The sequence below is a fragment of the Sciurus vulgaris genome (genome assembly GCF_902686455.1).
Source record: "Sciurus vulgaris genome assembly, chromosome: 10".
Lineage (NCBI taxonomy): Eukaryota > Metazoa > Chordata > Mammalia > Rodentia > Sciuridae > Sciurus > Sciurus vulgaris.
This window is the reverse complement of record NC_136470.1, coordinates 119,245,999-119,264,501: the sequence shown is the minus strand read 5'-3', so window position 1 is coordinate 119,264,501 and position 18,503 is coordinate 119,245,999. Positions and strand designations below refer to the sequence as shown.

Sequence of the window (18,503 nt, the reverse complement as noted above, 5' to 3'; positions counted from 1 at the left end):
CTTCGGAGCGGTGAGGGGATTGAATCCAGGGGGGAATCTACATTTCCAACCCTTTAAATATTTGTTTTTATTTGTTTCTTTTTTTAATTTTGCCCAGGCTGGCCTTGAACTTGTGACCCTCATGCCTCAGCCTTGATTAGCTGGGGTTACAGGTCTGTGCCACCCCTGGTGGCATCTTTTGAGGTTTCTTTTCCTAGCTTAGTGCACCCTGAGAGGGGGAGGGAGCGGAAGAAAGAGGGAGGGAGAGGGGGACAGAGAATGAAGGAAGAAGGGCGGGGGTGGAGGGGAGAGGAGGGAGGAAGTAGAAAGCGGGGGAGGGAGAAGGAAGGTGGTGAGGAGGGGAAGAAAAGAGAGCTCATTCGTGTGTCATGCATCTTCCTCTTCCTATAAGGCCACTAATTCTATCAGGTTAGAACCCTGCCCTTATGATCTTGTTTAACATTAATCATCTCCTTAAAGGCACCATCTCCAAATAGTCACTTTGAAGGTTAGGGCTCCAATGTATGAATTTGGGGAGGGACACGATTCAGTGCATGACACTGTAGTCCCTGAAACAAACTCCTAAACTTCTCTAAGCCTCGCTTCCTTCATCCCAGTTGCTTGGGAAGAAGAGAGTTTGTTCATGAAATGACAAGAAATGTTGTCACATGAGGAATGTCCCATGTATTCTCTGACACAGAGAGCAAGGGTCTTGGTTGTGTTCCCCAGAAACAGACAAGCCTTGGAGGGTAGGTAGATCACTGGAAAGGTGAAGGAAATGGCAGGAGAAAAGCAGAGAAATGAGATGGAAAAAGAGAAAGTAGTCAATAAAATAAGAGGTACGTTACTTAACGAATCACCCCTGTGAGCAAAAATCTGGGCATCTGCAGAGAACAAACACTTCAAGTCTTAGAACATAGGTACTGGGGTATCTATTCTCCAGAACCCATCAATCATTGGTCGAAGTCTGTTCCCAAGGGATGTTAATCTCCCCCAAAACCTCACTTCCAGTTTGCTCTGCCTGTAACAAGAAGCATGGATACCAGAGAAAACTGTTGGAAACCAGACCAGCTCTGTAAGAGGAAGGCCTGAGAGGTTCTGGGCGGGTTTCCTGTCTGCCACAATGAGCTACCAGGACCTCTTAGTTGTTCTCTGTGATGGTGGTCATAGTAAGTGTAATTCTAGTTCACAGAATACAGGAGATGCTCCTTGACAGAAAGTTCCTGAGGTCAAATGCTCGTACGGAATGTACATACATACATGTCCCCAGGGGGGATTTACAACCAAAGCTCTGCAAGATCCTGCCGTTGAGATGTTAAGCTTGTTTTAATTCTATGTGCTCCAATTTTATTTACACAAAGACTATTCATTTAATAAGTACTCACCTTTTTAAAAAAGTGAATGTTTCTATAATACAGTTGGGAAATACCAGTTCAAGCTAATAGAGATGTGACTGTGAAGTTTGTAAAGAGGTTTTCAATCAGTTTCTGTCACCCTGTCCCTGGCACATAGAAGGTGTTCAATAAATATGTTATTGCAACAGTTGTAAAGCAATTCCACAAAAAGCATTCTGAAGATATTTTTATTAACAATAGCCTCATGAAAAATCATTTTCTAATCTAATTATTTTGAAGACTTTGGGGGAAAAAAACAGTTGAATATATACTTGTTAAAATATTGACTTTAAAAAAAGTGTTTTTTTTTTTTTTTTTTTTTTTTTTAAATACTGGCTTTCATTACATCTTTTAAGTGAAACTCTGAGCTTTTCTGAAAAAAAGAAAAAAAGAGGATCTATGCTATCAGAAGCTGTTGTCCATGGGAGAAGACCTGCCTCCATCCCCAAGTCTATGTGGGATATAGATCAGGGACCTCCAGGTCCTAATGTCCCTCTGGTCCAACCTTGCTAAAAAGAATGCTTCAACTTCTATTTGCTCCCTCTACACTTTGCCCTCTTGCTGAATGCTGAGGTTTGCAGCTGCGACCCTAGTACAGCATGAAAAGAATCAAATTAGAAGATTTCTGACAAATGCATCCCCTTTAACCTTGATGCCAGGCAGACCTTACTATTTGTTGGCCTCTTATGTCAGCTGAGGTCAGGGTGAGTCCTTGTCACTCTCCTCATTCTCTCACAAGACCTAAGGTCTTTTTCAGGCTGGTGCAGCTCAGAAGCAACAAAGCATACATGATAAGCGAGATTTGCAACAAAGAGGCTTTTCTCCATAGATCACGGCTCCAGCTGGGCATCTCTGCTATTTTGGCAACACCAATGGCAGCCCTGTGCTTGTCCATCATTATTGCAATGAAAGGTTTGAAACCCTCATTATTTACTCATTCTTTAGAGTTGAGATGGAGGCTTGGAGACTACAAAGCAAGTTTGTTTAGCCACTTGTATAGCCATTTCCAAAGAAGGAATATGTCCTGGGTAACTTGCTTATCTTCCTAGCACTTGCAAATGGCAGGAGCTGGTCATGGTAGCATTCTCTTCCCACCCTGTAAACGGAAAAGTTGGTGTTTCTAGATAAGAGGAGAGTGAACTATGCCATCCAGGTTCTCAGGCTAAGTCCTTCCTTGAGGAATGATAATGTGGATCTTGTAAGATGGCTTATAAAATAGTCGACCCAAACCTGGCAAGCTCATGAATGGGATATGACAGTACAGAGATGGTTGTTGGCATCAGTGAAGTCATGGGTAGGTAAGCAATGAAACACCAAGACAATAGAAAGAAATATTTCTATTCTACTTTGGAAATGGGATATGTTGCCTCATTTTATTCAGACGTTGGCCTGGCTCCTGCTTCCAGGTGAACCTTACTTTGTCATTTATTCATGTGTCTTCCCAATCCACTTAATGAAAGACCCATAGAGAGAAACTATTAGCTCCATGAGGCCAGATGGTGCATCTGAGTTTGCTTCCACACTAAGTGTCTTGCATCAAGTCTAGCACACCGGAGAGACTGCGCAAATATTTGTGGAGTTGAATAAAACATCTGCCATATGTACTCCTTAAATAGAGGTCGTCATTGTTACCATGGAGGTTGTCATTATCTTCATCATCGTCTTCATCATCATCATCATCATATCATCACCAGGTGACTTTTTATACAAAAATTTCTTCTTCTTCAGATCCTTAAGTCAGCTTGACCTAGGCAGGTTTTCTGGGCTTTCTGCAATTGGCACTTAAATGCTCTTGATGTTTTCGCTGCTCTAACACGGAGACAAAAATGTGTAGTATGAAAATATTGAATGGGTGTGTTTCCCTGCCTGGCATGATGATTTTCTCTCCAATTTTCCTGTGACTATGTATTATTTTCTATTACTGAAAAAAATACACCAAAACTTCATAGCTTAAAAAAATAAGCATTTACTATCTCACAATTTCTGTGCATCAAGCACGACCGGCATAATTCCACATCACATACAACCAGAAGAAGGAGAAATTATACTCCATTTACATATGATGTGTCAAAATGCATTCTGCTATCACTTATAACTAGTTAGAACAAATAAAAAAATCAGGATACAGTTTTCCTGGGCCTCTAGATCTGCAAATAATGTGCAGTTAGTTATCTCTAGGCTCAATTTAGGGGTAGATCTCCATCCTAGTTTGTGCATATAGCTGTTGGCAGCCTCAAGTTCTCACAGGCTGTTGGTTGGGGACATCGTTTCCTTTCCACACAAGTCTCTCTATAGGACTAACTTACTTCCAGCATGCTTCCCCTAGAACAAAGTCTCAGAGAGATGAGAGAGAGAGAGAGAGAGAGAGAATGGAATGAGAAAGATGGAAGTCATGGGCATCGTATAACCCAATCTCAGAAGTGGTATAGCATTATTTTGGTGACATTTTGTTCATTAGAGGCAAGTCAGTGGATCCATCCCACATTCAAGGGAAGGGGATTACACAATAACATAAATACCAGGAAGCTAGGATCTTTGGGGACCATCTTAAATAGAAGATGCCTACCTACCACAATGGGTGAAAAAAAGAAAGAAAAAAAGAAAGGAGTAACCTGTATTAAAAGAAACTCATGGAAGAACCTTGGAATATAAATGGACATCAATAGCATAATTTCAAGTAGAGCTGTGAATGCAGAATTTTGTAAGGGAAAAAATTTTTAAATAGACCTGCAGTTCCATGACTAGCATCTCTCATTTTGTTTCCTTTTGTGCAGATTGTTTCCCAGAGAAAGCTGTCCAAATCCTTGCTGAAGCACGGGAACACAGCAGGGAAGTCTTCCATCACGGTGAGAGCTCCCTGGGCAGCCCCAGGCCCAGGTTTGCCCAAGCAAACCGAACACTTGGGAAATAGACCCTCTGCCTACTGGGCATTTGAGGCTACAACTGCTGAGCTATCTAAGTTACCTTTTTCTTTTTTTCTTCTTTCTCCTTCCTGACAGTGCAGTTTTGATCCTTCTACCCTTAGGGGAAATGGGGAAGAAAAAGGATTTGAAAATGAGGTTACTCACTTCTCCTAAGCACTTCTGCAATTGCCATACAGGTTTTAGTAGAGGAGAAAGTTGATACTGCTGAACACAGTAATAATATGGAATTGTCTTGGGTTTTCAAATCATCAAAGCTACCCACCCCTGCCCTCGATTTAGAATTAAAATTTGTGCTTTGTGTTTCGTAGCATTTAGTCCAAGATTGGATTTGTTGCCTGAGAAGCAGATAGCCCAGCATTTAACACCCTCTTTGATATTATAGTTTAGAGCTAATTTGTCCAATCTGATTCTGTAGCTGCTAGAAGTGATCATTTAAACAAACAAATTATTTAAAATTAAATAAATGCTACTATTTCAGTTCCTTAGTCACACTAGCCATATATCAATGCTCAATAGTTACATTTGATTGGCAGCTACTTTATTGGATAGTGCAAATTATAGGATATTTTTATCAATGCAGAATGTTCTTTTGTAAAATGCTGAAAGTATTTCTAAATAGTAGTGGGAATTTTCATATAGCACTCCTGAAATTTGAAACTTTGACATCTTATATTTGAGTCTTTGAGAAAAGTAGAGAAAGTTGTCTAACCATTTAACTGTGTGGATAAAAAGAAAGAGAAAGGTCAAAAAAAGTACTAAGAAAATCTAAATTGCCAGGAAGGCAAATTGCAAGGAGGCAAAGCTCCTGACTTATTTCGATTACTGCTTTTTAACTTGAGAGTGACTTGCTCATTTTCTGAAAGAAGAAAGCAGTTTTTTAAAAGGGAAAAATTCAAAAGGGTCCCTTTATGAATTGTGGTTATTATGTTAAGAACTTTTAACTGAGTTTGTTGCTTGAATATTTAATTAATTTATTTTTGGTACTGCAGGTTGAACCCAAGTTTCATACATGCTAAACACACACTGTACCTCCAAACTACACCCCCAACCCCTGTGACTTGAATATTTTAAATGACACTGTCGAGTCAAAGCTTCTTTCTGCTATAATGGATAATGAATCAAATGGTCTTTGAAGAGCTCAGTAATGCTCTAAAAAGCCAAGGGTTCACTCCCAAAGGCTGCAAACCCAGTGAACCCAGGTATAAAATTTGCTGTGGTTCTTTCCCTGAAGAATAAACCTCATCTTCCCACCTATTCTCTAAGATGTCTTGAAGATGTTCTTCCTCCATAAATCCCAGAAAAACTTAATCGTTTTCTTAATTTTAAACATTTAAATAGTTCCTTTAATCTTGGAATCTTTTTTAAGCCTAAAACATTGGCTTTAGTAGCTCCTGGAAAACACCTAAAAAATGTGTGAAATTTTTGAGGTCTCTGCAGATAGAAAAGATCAGAACCTTGATCGGCTTCCCAAAAGTATCTGTGACCACAAAATAGGTAAGGAACACCACTCAGATAGAGTGCAAAAGGTAAAGGGTGGTAAGGGACAAAAGTGAACCAAATAAAAATATAGATATGATTCCCAACTTACCAAGCAGTTCTGGAGTTTTTCCTGTATGACTTGAGACTTTCCCCATATACCTGAGTTTTTCTTGTATACCCATAAACTTGTGTTTCCAACTTTTAGTTGCTCACACTTTTTGGGGTCCATTCCTTTTACTCTCAACAACATTTTTAGCCTTAATTTTAGATGTGAATAACTTCACGTTTTCCAGAGGCTCCCAGTCAGTATTCAGAGCAAGTCCTAATGGAAAAGTTGAGCTCAGATAAAATGGAGTTAAAATCGAATTAAATCTCAGTGTCTCAAAATAACCAATTTGATAAGGATGATTTTGTGCTGTGGCTCCTGAGTACATGTGGAATCCTAGCATATAAATGTCATATGCAACCAGCCTGGCCCCCAGATTTTTGTTGCCTTTTTTGTTACTGCTTTTCTCTTGACTTTTTTCGCCAACTTCTGCTCTAAGATTTTGAGAGTCACGGGCTAGTAGGTATTGGAAAGTGACATTATGAAAGAGCCGATTGGACAGGAGTATATTCTCATTTTTGCAAATCTTTGTCAAAGTGTAGTTGTTTCTTTCTCTTTATTTTCCTTCCTCTTCCTTCCCCTCCCCTTCCCCTTCCTCTTCCCTCCCCTTCTGCTTCCTCTTCCCTTCCCCTTCCTCTTTCTTCCTTCCCGTCTCTCCCTTCCTTTCCTTCCCATCTCTCCCTCCTTCCCTCCTTCCTTCCTTCCCTCCTTCCCTCCTTCCTTCCTTCCCTCCTTCCTTCCTTCCCTCCTTCCCTCCTTCCCTCCTCCCCTCCTTCCTTCCTTCCTTCCTTCCTTCCTTCCTTCCTTTCTTTCTTTCTTTCTTTCTTTCTTTCTTTCTTTCTTTCTTTCTTTCTTTCTTTCATTTTTTCTTTCTTTTTCTTTTTCTTTTCATTTCAGAAAGCCCAGGGACAATCTCGTGAAAAATAGGAATTAGAACATGTCTTTGACGATCAGGGTCTGCAACGGACACAAAGACAAATTTATCCCTTCCTCCCTTGTTGATCTGACTCCGAATAGTAGAGAAATATGATTGCCCTTCCTTCTTCATAACTCCCCAAAGAGAAAAATATACATATCACTATATATGGAGGTACCATACAATGCCAAATGACCTTTAAAGAAAGAAGCTCTTCCAAATTGCTATCCCTGATATTTCTTCCTCCAGTATGGGTCTCAGACTCAGCATAAATGTAATCTAGTTGTCTACTGCTGTCTTTTCCAGGAATTTCCCTTCGACACCATTTCTAGGTGTCGAAGGGAAAACCACCTTTACCAGAGTTATAGAAAAACTCCTTGCCCAACGTCTGTTCTTGTTGATTTTCAGACCAAGCATGAGTTAAATTTGCCCGTGGGTTCCTGGGCTAACAGGTGGATCCTCCACTGCAGCTGATGTGTGCTTTTTCCTCTAGGTGATCGCTGAAGAATTATCTGGCAATGATGACTATGTGGAACTGGCATTCAATGCACGAAAACTGGATGACAAGGTAAAGTGTTTGGCATTAACCTTATTGAGGGAACTAATAAAGCTAGCACACACAGTTTAATCAGATTTCTCCCCGAAGCTATTTTTCCCTTTCAACCCACATTATTAAACAGATCAAAGATTTCAGCGAGGTCTTCAAAGTAAGTCTCTCTCCCCAAATTGAGAAGCAGTTAATGAGAAGGGGATGGAACTGTAATTAAAACAGGATAATCTCATTACACAAAGACTTCATTTATTTCCAGATGCCACAGGTCAGATGTGCACAGGAAAATATGATTTAACCCCATTGTCAGGAATATTCTAAGAGAGGGAAGAAAAGTGACATTTATTAAGTACCTGTGTTTGCCAGATACAGGGTTAAGAGCTTTACATACATTGTCTTATTTAGTCATTTGCATAACTTCCATGTAACAAATATTATTAACACTTTTTCAGGAGAGGGAAGATTTTCAAAGATAAAATAACTTGCCTAAGGTCAGGCTGTATGTTATTCCAGATCTTCTGAGTAGCAGACACCAACACAGGATTAAATAGGCAAGGGTTTTAATGGTAGAAATGCCTGTGTGGGGAACATACAGAGACAGGTAGGGAAAACCAATAGGCCACGATGAAAGTCTGATGCTGAATGGAGGAAAGAGGAAGGAAAATGCAGGTGGAAGTCGGGAACACCAGGCAGACAGGAAGTTTCAGCAAGGCAGTCAGGAAGTCCTAGGGCCACAGTCAGCTACTTCCAGAAAGGGACCTGCCTTAGTTAGCATCCCTGTGCCCTTGGTTACTGGCCAGGAGCTGCCTTAGGAAGCTTGTTCACAGTGCAAATGCAGGGATGGATATCAGAGATCAATGGCCTGGAATTATTTTCCCTACAGGTATTTTCCCTACAGTTGGAGGTCTGCAAGGCACATTTTCATGATCTTGCTAGTAAGTGGTAAAACTGAAGATTCAATCCCATGTCAGTTTAATTTCCGACTGCACTCTTTCTAATGCAACTTCCACCCAATCACAGGCCATGTCAGTCACATGCTTACACACACACACGTGCACACACACACACACCTTAAATTGCAGCCTCCACACCATAAACAGAGGTGGAGGTGTCCTCCCCAACCTTACCACGTGATATCTATGATTTCCCACCAAATATATGTCCTTAAGAGAAAAATCACATCACATCAATAAATATATTCTCATAGATCTCCATTTTCCTAGAGTATGACTAAACAATTGGGGATTTAGGGATGCCATAGCACTTTCTTGAAGACTGATTTATGGCTTTAGACTGAAAGCAGTAAAGTAATCTCTCCAAGAACTGTTTAACGTCTTAAGCAGCAGCTTGTATCTTGGCCTATTTCGTTCACTTTCCACCTAGAAAAGGTACTCAGCCCATTTATGCATTCACTGGTTCACTCTCTTATTTGCTGATTTATTCACTCATTCATCATTCATTTGCCAAACTGTGTTAGGAGTTTATTATGCACGAAGTCCTGGGGAAAATGCATACTCAAAAAGAAACGCCATTCTCCCACCACCACCTGGAATTCATCATCTATGTAAAACATAAATTTAAAAAACAAAAATGTTACTGCCACGTTAGAATATGATCATCAATGTATAAAAGGAGTGTCCAGGCAAAAGTAATTGATTCTGCCTGGGAACATCAGAAAATACTTTACCCTTATAAACTTAACACATTTTGATATTTTTAATGTCCTGAGCAGACTGTGTGAAATCTTTAGAAACTGCTATCTTTTGGCATTTGCACGAGATAGGTGCTGAGGTCTGTAGGTTGCATGGTCAGCTGGCAGCGAGCTTTTAACCCTCACTCCCTTTCCACTATTGTATTCCTTCTCCTGTATCATCTACCTACATTTCAGAAGAGTTCACAGAACTGATCTGCCATGTCTACCCTGGTGCCATTATGAGCCATTGGGTCAGTAGGTAACAATTTTAAGCTACTCACTTAATGGCTTTTAATGGTTTCTGTCCATTTAGTAGTCTCTTAAGTACCTCTAATTTGTCCTCTAACTGACTTACATTACAGTGCAAGGGGACTTGAGAGTTTGGAAGGGACCCATTGTGTTTGAACAGTTTCCCTTTAGTCAAATGAACACTTGCTCACAGAGCTGAATGAGCCCTCCATAGCACTTAATGTGGTCCTAAATGACCATTCCCACCATTAACAGCACTGATTGTCCAGGGTCCTGGGTCACTGCGGAGCCTCAATGACCCAGTACTGCAGATCCCAGTTCCTTTGAAATGTGACTGTGTCTTATGCAGATTCCTTAGGAATCCAGAGAACAAAGTAGAGGTACTTTGCTCCAGTTTGGATTGAAACGTGAACAGACTCAGGTGGAAAGAGGGCAAAGAATGGAGGATCAAGAGGAGGCCATAAAGATGACCTCACACAACCTCTGCAGGAAGCAAAGGCTCAGTTAGGTCTGATGATCACCCAAGGACACATAGAAAACCACCGCGAGCCCAGTAACTTACATTAACAACTGGTTTATACTATTTGTTGGTTACAAATGAGTCATAAACCCAGCCCAGATTTTTCATCTCCTCAAACATTTTTCATTTCTCTGTGTTAGGAACTTTTGGGCACTTCTAGTTATTTTGAATATATAATTAAGTGCACAGTTACCCTACTCAGCTGTAGAACACCAGAATTAGTGCCTCCACCTATCTGTATTTTGGAACCTATTATCTAACCTTTTCTGTGCCCCAGTCCCTTCCTATTTCCAGGTGATCACTGTTAAACCCTTTCACTTTAACTAAATTTCTTCCACATTGGACTATAGGGCAGAGTAATATGGCCTTCAGAATATTGAAGAATATCCCCATAGCAAAACTGCAGTAAAAAGCCTAATTCATTCATGTTCATTACACAGACCATTGTATTTGACTTAAGATGGTCCAAGGACCATCTTATGGCTGATGATCAAGCAAAGAAAGCTGAGAATTCCAGATTAAAGTGACCATACGATTAGACCTAGAATTGTTATTTAAAAGCTACAAATATCTGGAACGTACACTTGATATTTTTGAGCAGATATTTTTGAGTGGTTTTCCAGGAATCAGATGCCTCCTTAATAGTGATCATCCTGGTATTTATATAGTTCTTTAAAAAGGATCTTCATGCACTCAATCTTCTGTTGATAATAATCATAGCAGCCAACATTTTCAAGTGCTTACTTAGCACGGGCCATGCACTGGACTCACAAGTACCATCTTTTCTTCTCTCACCCTGCCAAGGCAAAGGGTGATACTCTTTCCACTAATGGATGGGAAACTGAGATTTGGAGAAGTTAAATATCTTGCCTAAGGACAGCCAGATTATATGTGGAGTGTTGGAATTTTATTTTTAATTATTAATTTTTTTTATTTTGATTCATTGTACACAAATTGGGTACAACTGTTGTTTCTCTGGGTGTACACAAAGTAGAGTAGCACCATTTGTGTAATCATACATGTACATAGGGTAATGATGTTTCTCTCATTCTGTTATTTTTCCTTTCCCCCATCCCCTCCTCACCCCTCTTTTTCCACTATATAATCCATCCTTCCTCCATTCTTGCCTCCCTCCCACCCCACATTATTGTATCATCATCCGCTTATCAGAGAGATCATTCCATCTTTTGTTTTCTGGGAAAGCCTTATCTCACTTAGCATGATATTCTCCAACTGCATCCATTTACCTGCAAATGTCATAATTTTATTCTTCTTTATGGCTGAGTAATATTCCATTGTGTATATATACCACAGTTTCTTTATTCATTCATCAGTTGAAGGACATCTAGGTTGGTTCCATAATCTAGCTATTGTGAATTGAGCAGCTATGAACATTGCTGTGGCTGCATCACTGTAGTGTGCTGATTTTAAGTCCTTTGGGTATAGGCTAAGGAGTGGGATAGCTGGTATATTGAAATGCTCTATTTTATTTCACATTCTTTTAAAATTACTATTTAGGTTAGCATGGAGTTGTCAGGAGAGCGTACTATAAGACAAAAAAATAAAGATCAGATATAGTCTCAGTCTTCAACTAACTGAAAATCTAAGTGGCTGTGAAAAGAGGTATGGAGATTCCTTAGAAAACTTGGAAGGGAGTTGGTATTTTAAAGCATTGTTAAAGCCAATGACTGCATATTGGATTTTCAGTTATTTGAAGATAGACTGTATGCTAACCCTAAATAGTAATTTTAAAAGAATGTGAAATAAATCAGAGCATTTCAAAATACTAACAAGTGGAAGAAACGGGATATTGAATTATAGAGTATGACTACAGATATATGTGTATATTTTAAAAGGAAGCGAGAAAATAATGTCTAGATTCTAGAAAAAGATTTACAAAAATACCTGTTGATGTTTATGGAATTACAAGTGGGGTTATGGGTCATTTTTTTTTCCTTCTTTCCATTTTTGTCCTCTTTCTATTTTTCTGTATGCTACAATTTTAAATAAAAATGGTAGCAAAAGTTTAAATTCTCTATAACAAGGAAAAAGTAAAATAATGGATAGAGTTCTTCCATTGGGGTCAGCAGTTTTTAAGTATAATTAATAAACACATCCCCAGAGGATCCAACATTATTCATGGATACAAAACTGCTGGAGAGGGAGCCTAGGGGCACACAGGAACAAGCAAGGGTGGCCCACAGCCACTAGGGAGGGGAGAGAAGGGGGAGTTCCAATTTTTTAAGATGAGTGTTGAAACAAATAGGCAAATGTCTCAACAAATTCATAGCAAAGAAAGCAGCTGGAAGAATGTCTGGGAAAGAAATGGAGCATTTCAGGGAGGACACTAGGTTTACAGAGCAGGCTTATGATGGACACAGACATTGTGTGTTCTTGACAAGAGAAAGGCTGTGATCTTCTGGTACTTTCAGAAGCAGAACAGAAGGATACAACTAGGTATTGTGCAGCCTGGTGTTCAGTTCCTCTTGGGTAAAGAGGAAAGCAAAGAGAAGATAGTAACCCCCACCTTCCACCTCTTCTCTTTCTGGAATATCCTGGGCTGATATTCTCCCCTACAGAGCCAATCATATTGTGTTCCTGCTTAGACTCCTTAGAGGGCTGCCTGCTTCCTCGATAGGCCAACGTTGCCCCCAGCTCCTCCCCACCGTGTTCTTGGGCTGCAGTCAAGTTAAGGGACTTGATGTATCACTCTCACTGTTTACACTCTCACACTTTCACTCAGGCTGTTCTCTCTCTAATGTATCTTCCTTACAACCATCTTCTCCAGCCAAAATTCATTAGCTCTCTTCTCTTCCATAAAGATTCCTTGTTCATTGATTTATTCATTATTAGCCCTGGGTTATGTTGGTTTGAATACCTGTCTTACCACCAAACTGGATGGTATTTGCAGGACTGAGAGAAGGGTCTAGCTCTCCTTATATCTTAAATTAAGCATGAAAGTTTTACAATACAACCTGCAGATATTTTGCTGATCTCAAGACTAGGATGGCTGGCAAAGACATGGATTGTGAGGAAATACTTAGAAGTAGAAGCCAAAAAATTGCACCAAAGGAAATTATGAATTTGACTCTAGCTTATTAACTTTTAGGGATAAAAGATAACTGTTAAGGCAAATATAGACTTAATTCTGTTTTGTTCCAGTTTAGATTTCTAAAACAACACCCGGTGAAATATGTAATAAGAGTCTGATAAATAAGGCAATTGCACAAATAGCTTGCTATCCTACACCACATATTTGTGTCCTTCATCCATTCGTTTATGTATTCATTCATTCAGCCAATACATACCATGAAGTGCTAAAATCCAAATGTTCTGGAAGATGCTGAGGAAGTAACAGAAATATGAAGCAAAGTAAAACCTCATTCCTCCTCTCTCAAAATTTATAACCCATTGAGTAAAAAATAAAGTTACAAGGAGGAAAGGATGTAGATAGGTTCTGCCTGCAATTAAGAAGCACTGTTTTTTTTGTTTTTTTTTTTTGGTACTGGGGATTGTAATCAGAGGCACCAAATTACTGAGTCACATCCCCAGCCCTATTTTTGTATTTATTTAGAGTCAGGGTCTCACTGAGTTGCTTAGCTCCTTGCTGTTGCTGAGGCTGGCTTTGAACTCACAATCCTCCTGCTCAGTCTTCTGAGCCCCTGGGATTACAGGCGTTTGCCAGCACACCTGGTTTTTTTTTTTTTTTAACTTTTTTTATTTTGATTCATTGTACATAAATGGGACACAACCATATTTTCTCTGGTTGTACATGAAGCAGAGTCACACCATTTGTGTAATCATACATGTACACAGGGTAATGATGTCTGTCTCACTCTACTATTTTTCCTTCCTCACCCCCTCCCCACCTCTCATTTTCCTCTACACATCCATCCTCCCTCCATTCTTGCCTCCTTCCCACCCCTCATTATGTATCATCATCCACTTATCAGAGAAATCATTTGGACTTTGGTTTTTTAGGATTGGCTTACTTCATTTAGTATAATACTCTCCAACTCCATCCGTTTACCTGCAAATGCCGTAATTTTATTCTTCTTTATGAATGAATAATATTCCATTGTGTATATACCACAGTTTCTTTATTCATTCATCTATTGAAGGGCATCTAGGTTGGTTCCACAATCTAGCTATTGTGAATTGAGCTGCTATAAACATTGATGTAGCTGTGTCACTGTAGTATGCTGATTTTAAGTCCTTTGGGTATAGGCCATGGAGTGGGACAGCTGGGTCAGGTAGAGACTCCATTCCAAGTTTTCTAAGGAATCTCCACACTGCTTTCCAGAGTGGCTGCACCAATTTGCAATCCTACAAGCAATGTATTAGTGAACCTTTTTCCCCACATCCTTGCCAATACCTATCATTGCCTGTATTCTTGATAATAGACATTCTAATTGGGGTGAGATGAAATCTTAGAGTAGTTTTGATTTGTATCTTTCTTATTACTAGAGATGTTGAACATTTTTTCACATATCTGTTGATTGCTTGTGGATCTTCTTCTGTGAAGTGTCTGCTCATTTCCTTAGCCCATTTATTGATGGGGTTATTTGTTTGCTTTACATCATTCTCCCACTGAAAACAACTTTATGCATTAGAAAAGACACAAGAGACATCTGTTTGAGGGTCGTGAGATAGTACAGATTTGAGGGGCCAAGATTCTGGAGAAAGTCATCAAAGGGATTCAGACATTCTGTGCAGACTTTCCATCCACGTCTGATTCCTAAAGCACTGTGGATTTAGAGTTTGGGAAGTCTACCAGAAAATACCTACTAAGAAACAGAGAAACTGGGACTGGGAAAGAATAACTGAAGTTTAGGGCAATTAAGAGACGCTTCAGAGAGGCTGTAGCTCAATCATCTGAGTGGATTATCCTCCTAAGACATTCACTAATTAGTAAATAGCAGCATAGAGAGAAACTGAACCAAATCTAGAACCAGGAGGCAAATGGGGATAAGAGAGACCTGGAGAGGTTCACAGCCAAAGCCAGCACTAAGGACTTACCAAGGTGGAACAGCTCTCACAAACATTCAGGTACTCATTTAGCACACTCTAAGACCACACCTAAGGAGAAAAGGAATCAGAAATAGATTGGGCCTTTTATTAAGGACTTCTGAAGAAATCCAACCTCTGAATAGTTTAATCCTGATTGGATTCAAGGGACTCCCCCACATTCCAATAGCTTCCTAGAAACTAAAGACTCATCTAAAATCTTTATAACCTTTCTCACACAGTGTGCATTTAATCAAAAATGAAGCATACCACAAAAGCGGATAATAGAAACAGGACCCACAGGTGATGCAGATATTGTAGTCATCAGACGTAGACTTTATGAGAACGATGATGAATGTGTTTTAAAACAACAAATACGTTGCTTCTCAAGGAACTGGGGTGTGCATTGATCTTTGAAGATTACTTTGGATTTCAACCAAGAACTTATTTCACAAAGGACTTGGAGTTCAGATGCAGCTTATTCTAGCCAGGAGCGGATCACAAGGATAAAGAACAAAGCAAGAGAAGGCATTGTGCACTGTCACAGGGCAAGGAGAGGAGAGCGTGGGTGGGACAGGAGCAGGATTCGGGAAGAGATGAGGAGCTGGCCCCCATTCCACATGTGGACAGTAGAATATCAGGGAGGAGTTCAGGTGGCTAATCTCTCTAACTGTTCAGAGATAGAATAAATGAAGAGCAAAAAAAAAAAATTTTCGTTGCTATTGATCTATTTTAGGATTTCTTCAGTAAATCTGACCCATTTCTGGAAATTTTTCGTATGAATGACGATGCAACCCAGCAGCTTGTGCACCGAACTGAGGTAAGAAGAGTCATCTCCAGCTATGCTGTTTCATCCTAAGACGATAAATTGACTGTTTTGAGAAGCACCTTCTATGTCTTACTCTCTGTAAATATGCACTGAGACCTGGAGACTGCAATGCCCCCAAGATGTCTCTGCCTTTTTAGTTTGGTTTCTTTATTCTCAATTTTTGTGTTCAGTGAGAAGAGCCCCTATAGCCCCGATTTTCCATTATTGATCTTCAACAGAGATAGCCAGCAACTTATTAGCAAAATATGAAAACTAGTTAACATTTAATGAGGATGGCTAGGTACCAAGCATTGTATTAAGTGATTTACATGCATTATTTTACTTACTTCTCACAATAATCCCTTGATAGAATTATTATTATTACTCCTACTTTATAGGTGAACAAACCAAACTTGGGGGAGGTTTTATCATTTTTCCAGGTCTTACAGTTAGCAAGGGGCAGAGATAAAGTTTTCACTGAGGTTGTTCAGCTCTGAGCTGCACTGAAGTTTTGGAAGTCAATCTACTTCACCAGGGAAAGTACCTCCCCTGGACTGATGTCAGACCTGCCATGTGAATAGCAGCCCTATCCAAGGACCACTTGGTCAAGCTATATTACTTCTTACCCACCTTCCCTCTTCTTTGTGCAAACAACCCTAAAGCTCATCCCTCGTGAGCCTAATCCCTACTACACCATCTCATATGCACAGGTAGTAACCAATCCCATTCTCCATTTGTTGTTTTTTGACTTACAAGCCAGTCAGAAGGGATTCTATAGTGCCTCACTAAGAAGGAAATGGAACAATTGTGGTGAACAACTTGGAACTCAGAGAAGATCTTCTTGTGTGTGTATACCAGTGGCAGGGTAAACAAAGAAGAAACCCATGATCTTCATGGGATATGGTGCGAGTACCAGTCTCACCACCCCCAAACTGTAAATCCAACTCTGTTTTCCTGAAGTAACAGAGTTGCAGGTCTTATTAGGGGGATTTTCCTGTTGTTCTTAGGGGACAAGAATTAAATAATCTTGGATGGCTATGGATATCATCTATTATATCATTAGCATCTAGTAAAATATATTTAATAAAAGTAAAAAAATGAGCAGAGTTGGATAAAAATAATATGTCTGCTCCGTGTTGTAGAACAATGAGATTCTGTGGAACTTAACCCCTGGAGAAGGGACTAAAGTACGGCTCACACAGTTGCCAAAAGTGATCCTTCACACCACCACCTATCAGAGCCCCTTTCATACCACAAAGATTTCTTTGGGGACATGAACTTTGGGGAGAAGTAAACTTTGGATGGAGTCAGTAGTGGTATTTATTCATTCATGCTTTTGATTTAATCATGAATAGGGGCTTCAACCAGGGAGAAAGTACATGTCTACCATATTATTAAATTTCTTCTCTCACAAGATCCTCCTTCTCCTGATAGCATGATTGTATTGGTAAATTCTCCTTTTCCCAAGAATCTCTAGAACTACCCCCCTTACCTTAAAACTGAAGGATTCATGGAGTCTCATGAGATATTTTGATTATAGAACTTTCAATAGGCCAAGTAACATAACATGATCTTTCCTCTTGCTTACTCAGTAGATAGAAAATAAATTCCCGGGATTACTATTCTCTTAGGGAAGGCACACATTATGTGCAGACAGGCACACATGTACATAAGCACATACACAGATTTTTAAATTTGAGATGAACTTTCTAGCTGAAATTCCGATCTACTAATGACTTTTTTCAAAACTGCTGCCATGAGACATGCTCACTTCTGCATTTTTTATTAAAAGGTGAGAAAACTGAAATGAACCCAAACAATTTTATCTAATTTTCCTTCTCACTATCACTTTGATCATCCTCAGGGTATCAGGAGACAAGACAAAGTCACACAGGAACATGATTTCTCTAATGCATTAAATAAATTTAATAATGAGCCCAGGAGCTAATCAATAATTCATATTATATTAAAGGAATCCAGTAGAAGAAAGAAGGAACCATTTACAAAATATGTTATTTGGATAGAGAATTTTTTTTAAACCCTAAGACTTCCACTAACTATAAACTTCATAGGAAGAAAAATCAGTATGACAGCTTCATTTAACTTATGTGTACATCCCCTAGAACAGTGGTTCTCAAACTTTATGCATCGGAATCACCTAAGAGACCTGCCAGCAGAGTACAAGTGGGGACTGGGTGGAGCAGAGGCTTTTCCATTTTCAGTCCCCAGGGGATATAGCACCTGGTCTGGGAAACCCCACCCTAAAGTAGATATGGAGCAGCCCCTTTTGCATGCTGAACCAAACGGAATGTTTTTGTACCATCATGATGGCAGGATTTGACTTTGTTTTTATGAGCTTTTGGGTGGGGTTTAGCTAAGTTCATGATTATTAGCTGCTTTGAAAATGCTTTTACCATGTTGTAGATTTTATAATCTGAAGAACCACCTGGTTGTGCCTTTTTGGTATATTCTAGTTGAGATGGTGATGAGCTATGTCAGAATGTTCCTAGGATTTTTCTTCTAGAAACTTCTCTTACAATCTGACATGACTCAAAACATCATCCAATTCTTTAGAAGCAGAATTGTCCTGCATAACCTTCACTTTTACCAAATCTTTACCTCTGCCTATACCAAGAGAAAGAAATGTATGCCACAGGCCTGGCAGTCTTACAGAACTGGGGGTCCTTCACCAATGGTCAGAAGCAGCCTCACCTCCTTAATCCTAGTCCTTTTGATATGGCAGGGATCAACCTTAGTATCCAAACGCTGGATGACATTATTGTCATTATTCATGAAACAGCCAGGCCAGTGACCAGAGGAGTTCTGCCCATAATGACCTGCTTAGCGGGCACCCTTAAAAGATCTGTTACTCCAAATT

General features: G+C 39.6%; 1 protein-coding gene across 1 annotated transcript in view; it reads left to right on the top strand.

The window, feature by feature from the left end:
* The window catches only part of CPNE4 (copine 4), a 559,227-nt gene that overhangs the window by 356,266 nt on the left and 184,458 nt on the right, over window positions 1–18,503 (top strand). The window contains exons 4-6 of the mRNA XM_079101307.1: window positions 4,148–4,219; window positions 7,292–7,366; window positions 15,554–15,637. Coding sequence (XP_078957433.1) covers window positions 4,148–4,219; window positions 7,292–7,366; window positions 15,554–15,637 — 231 coding nt within the window. The remainder of the gene's footprint in view (window positions 1–4,147; window positions 4,220–7,291; window positions 7,367–15,553; window positions 15,638–18,503) is intronic.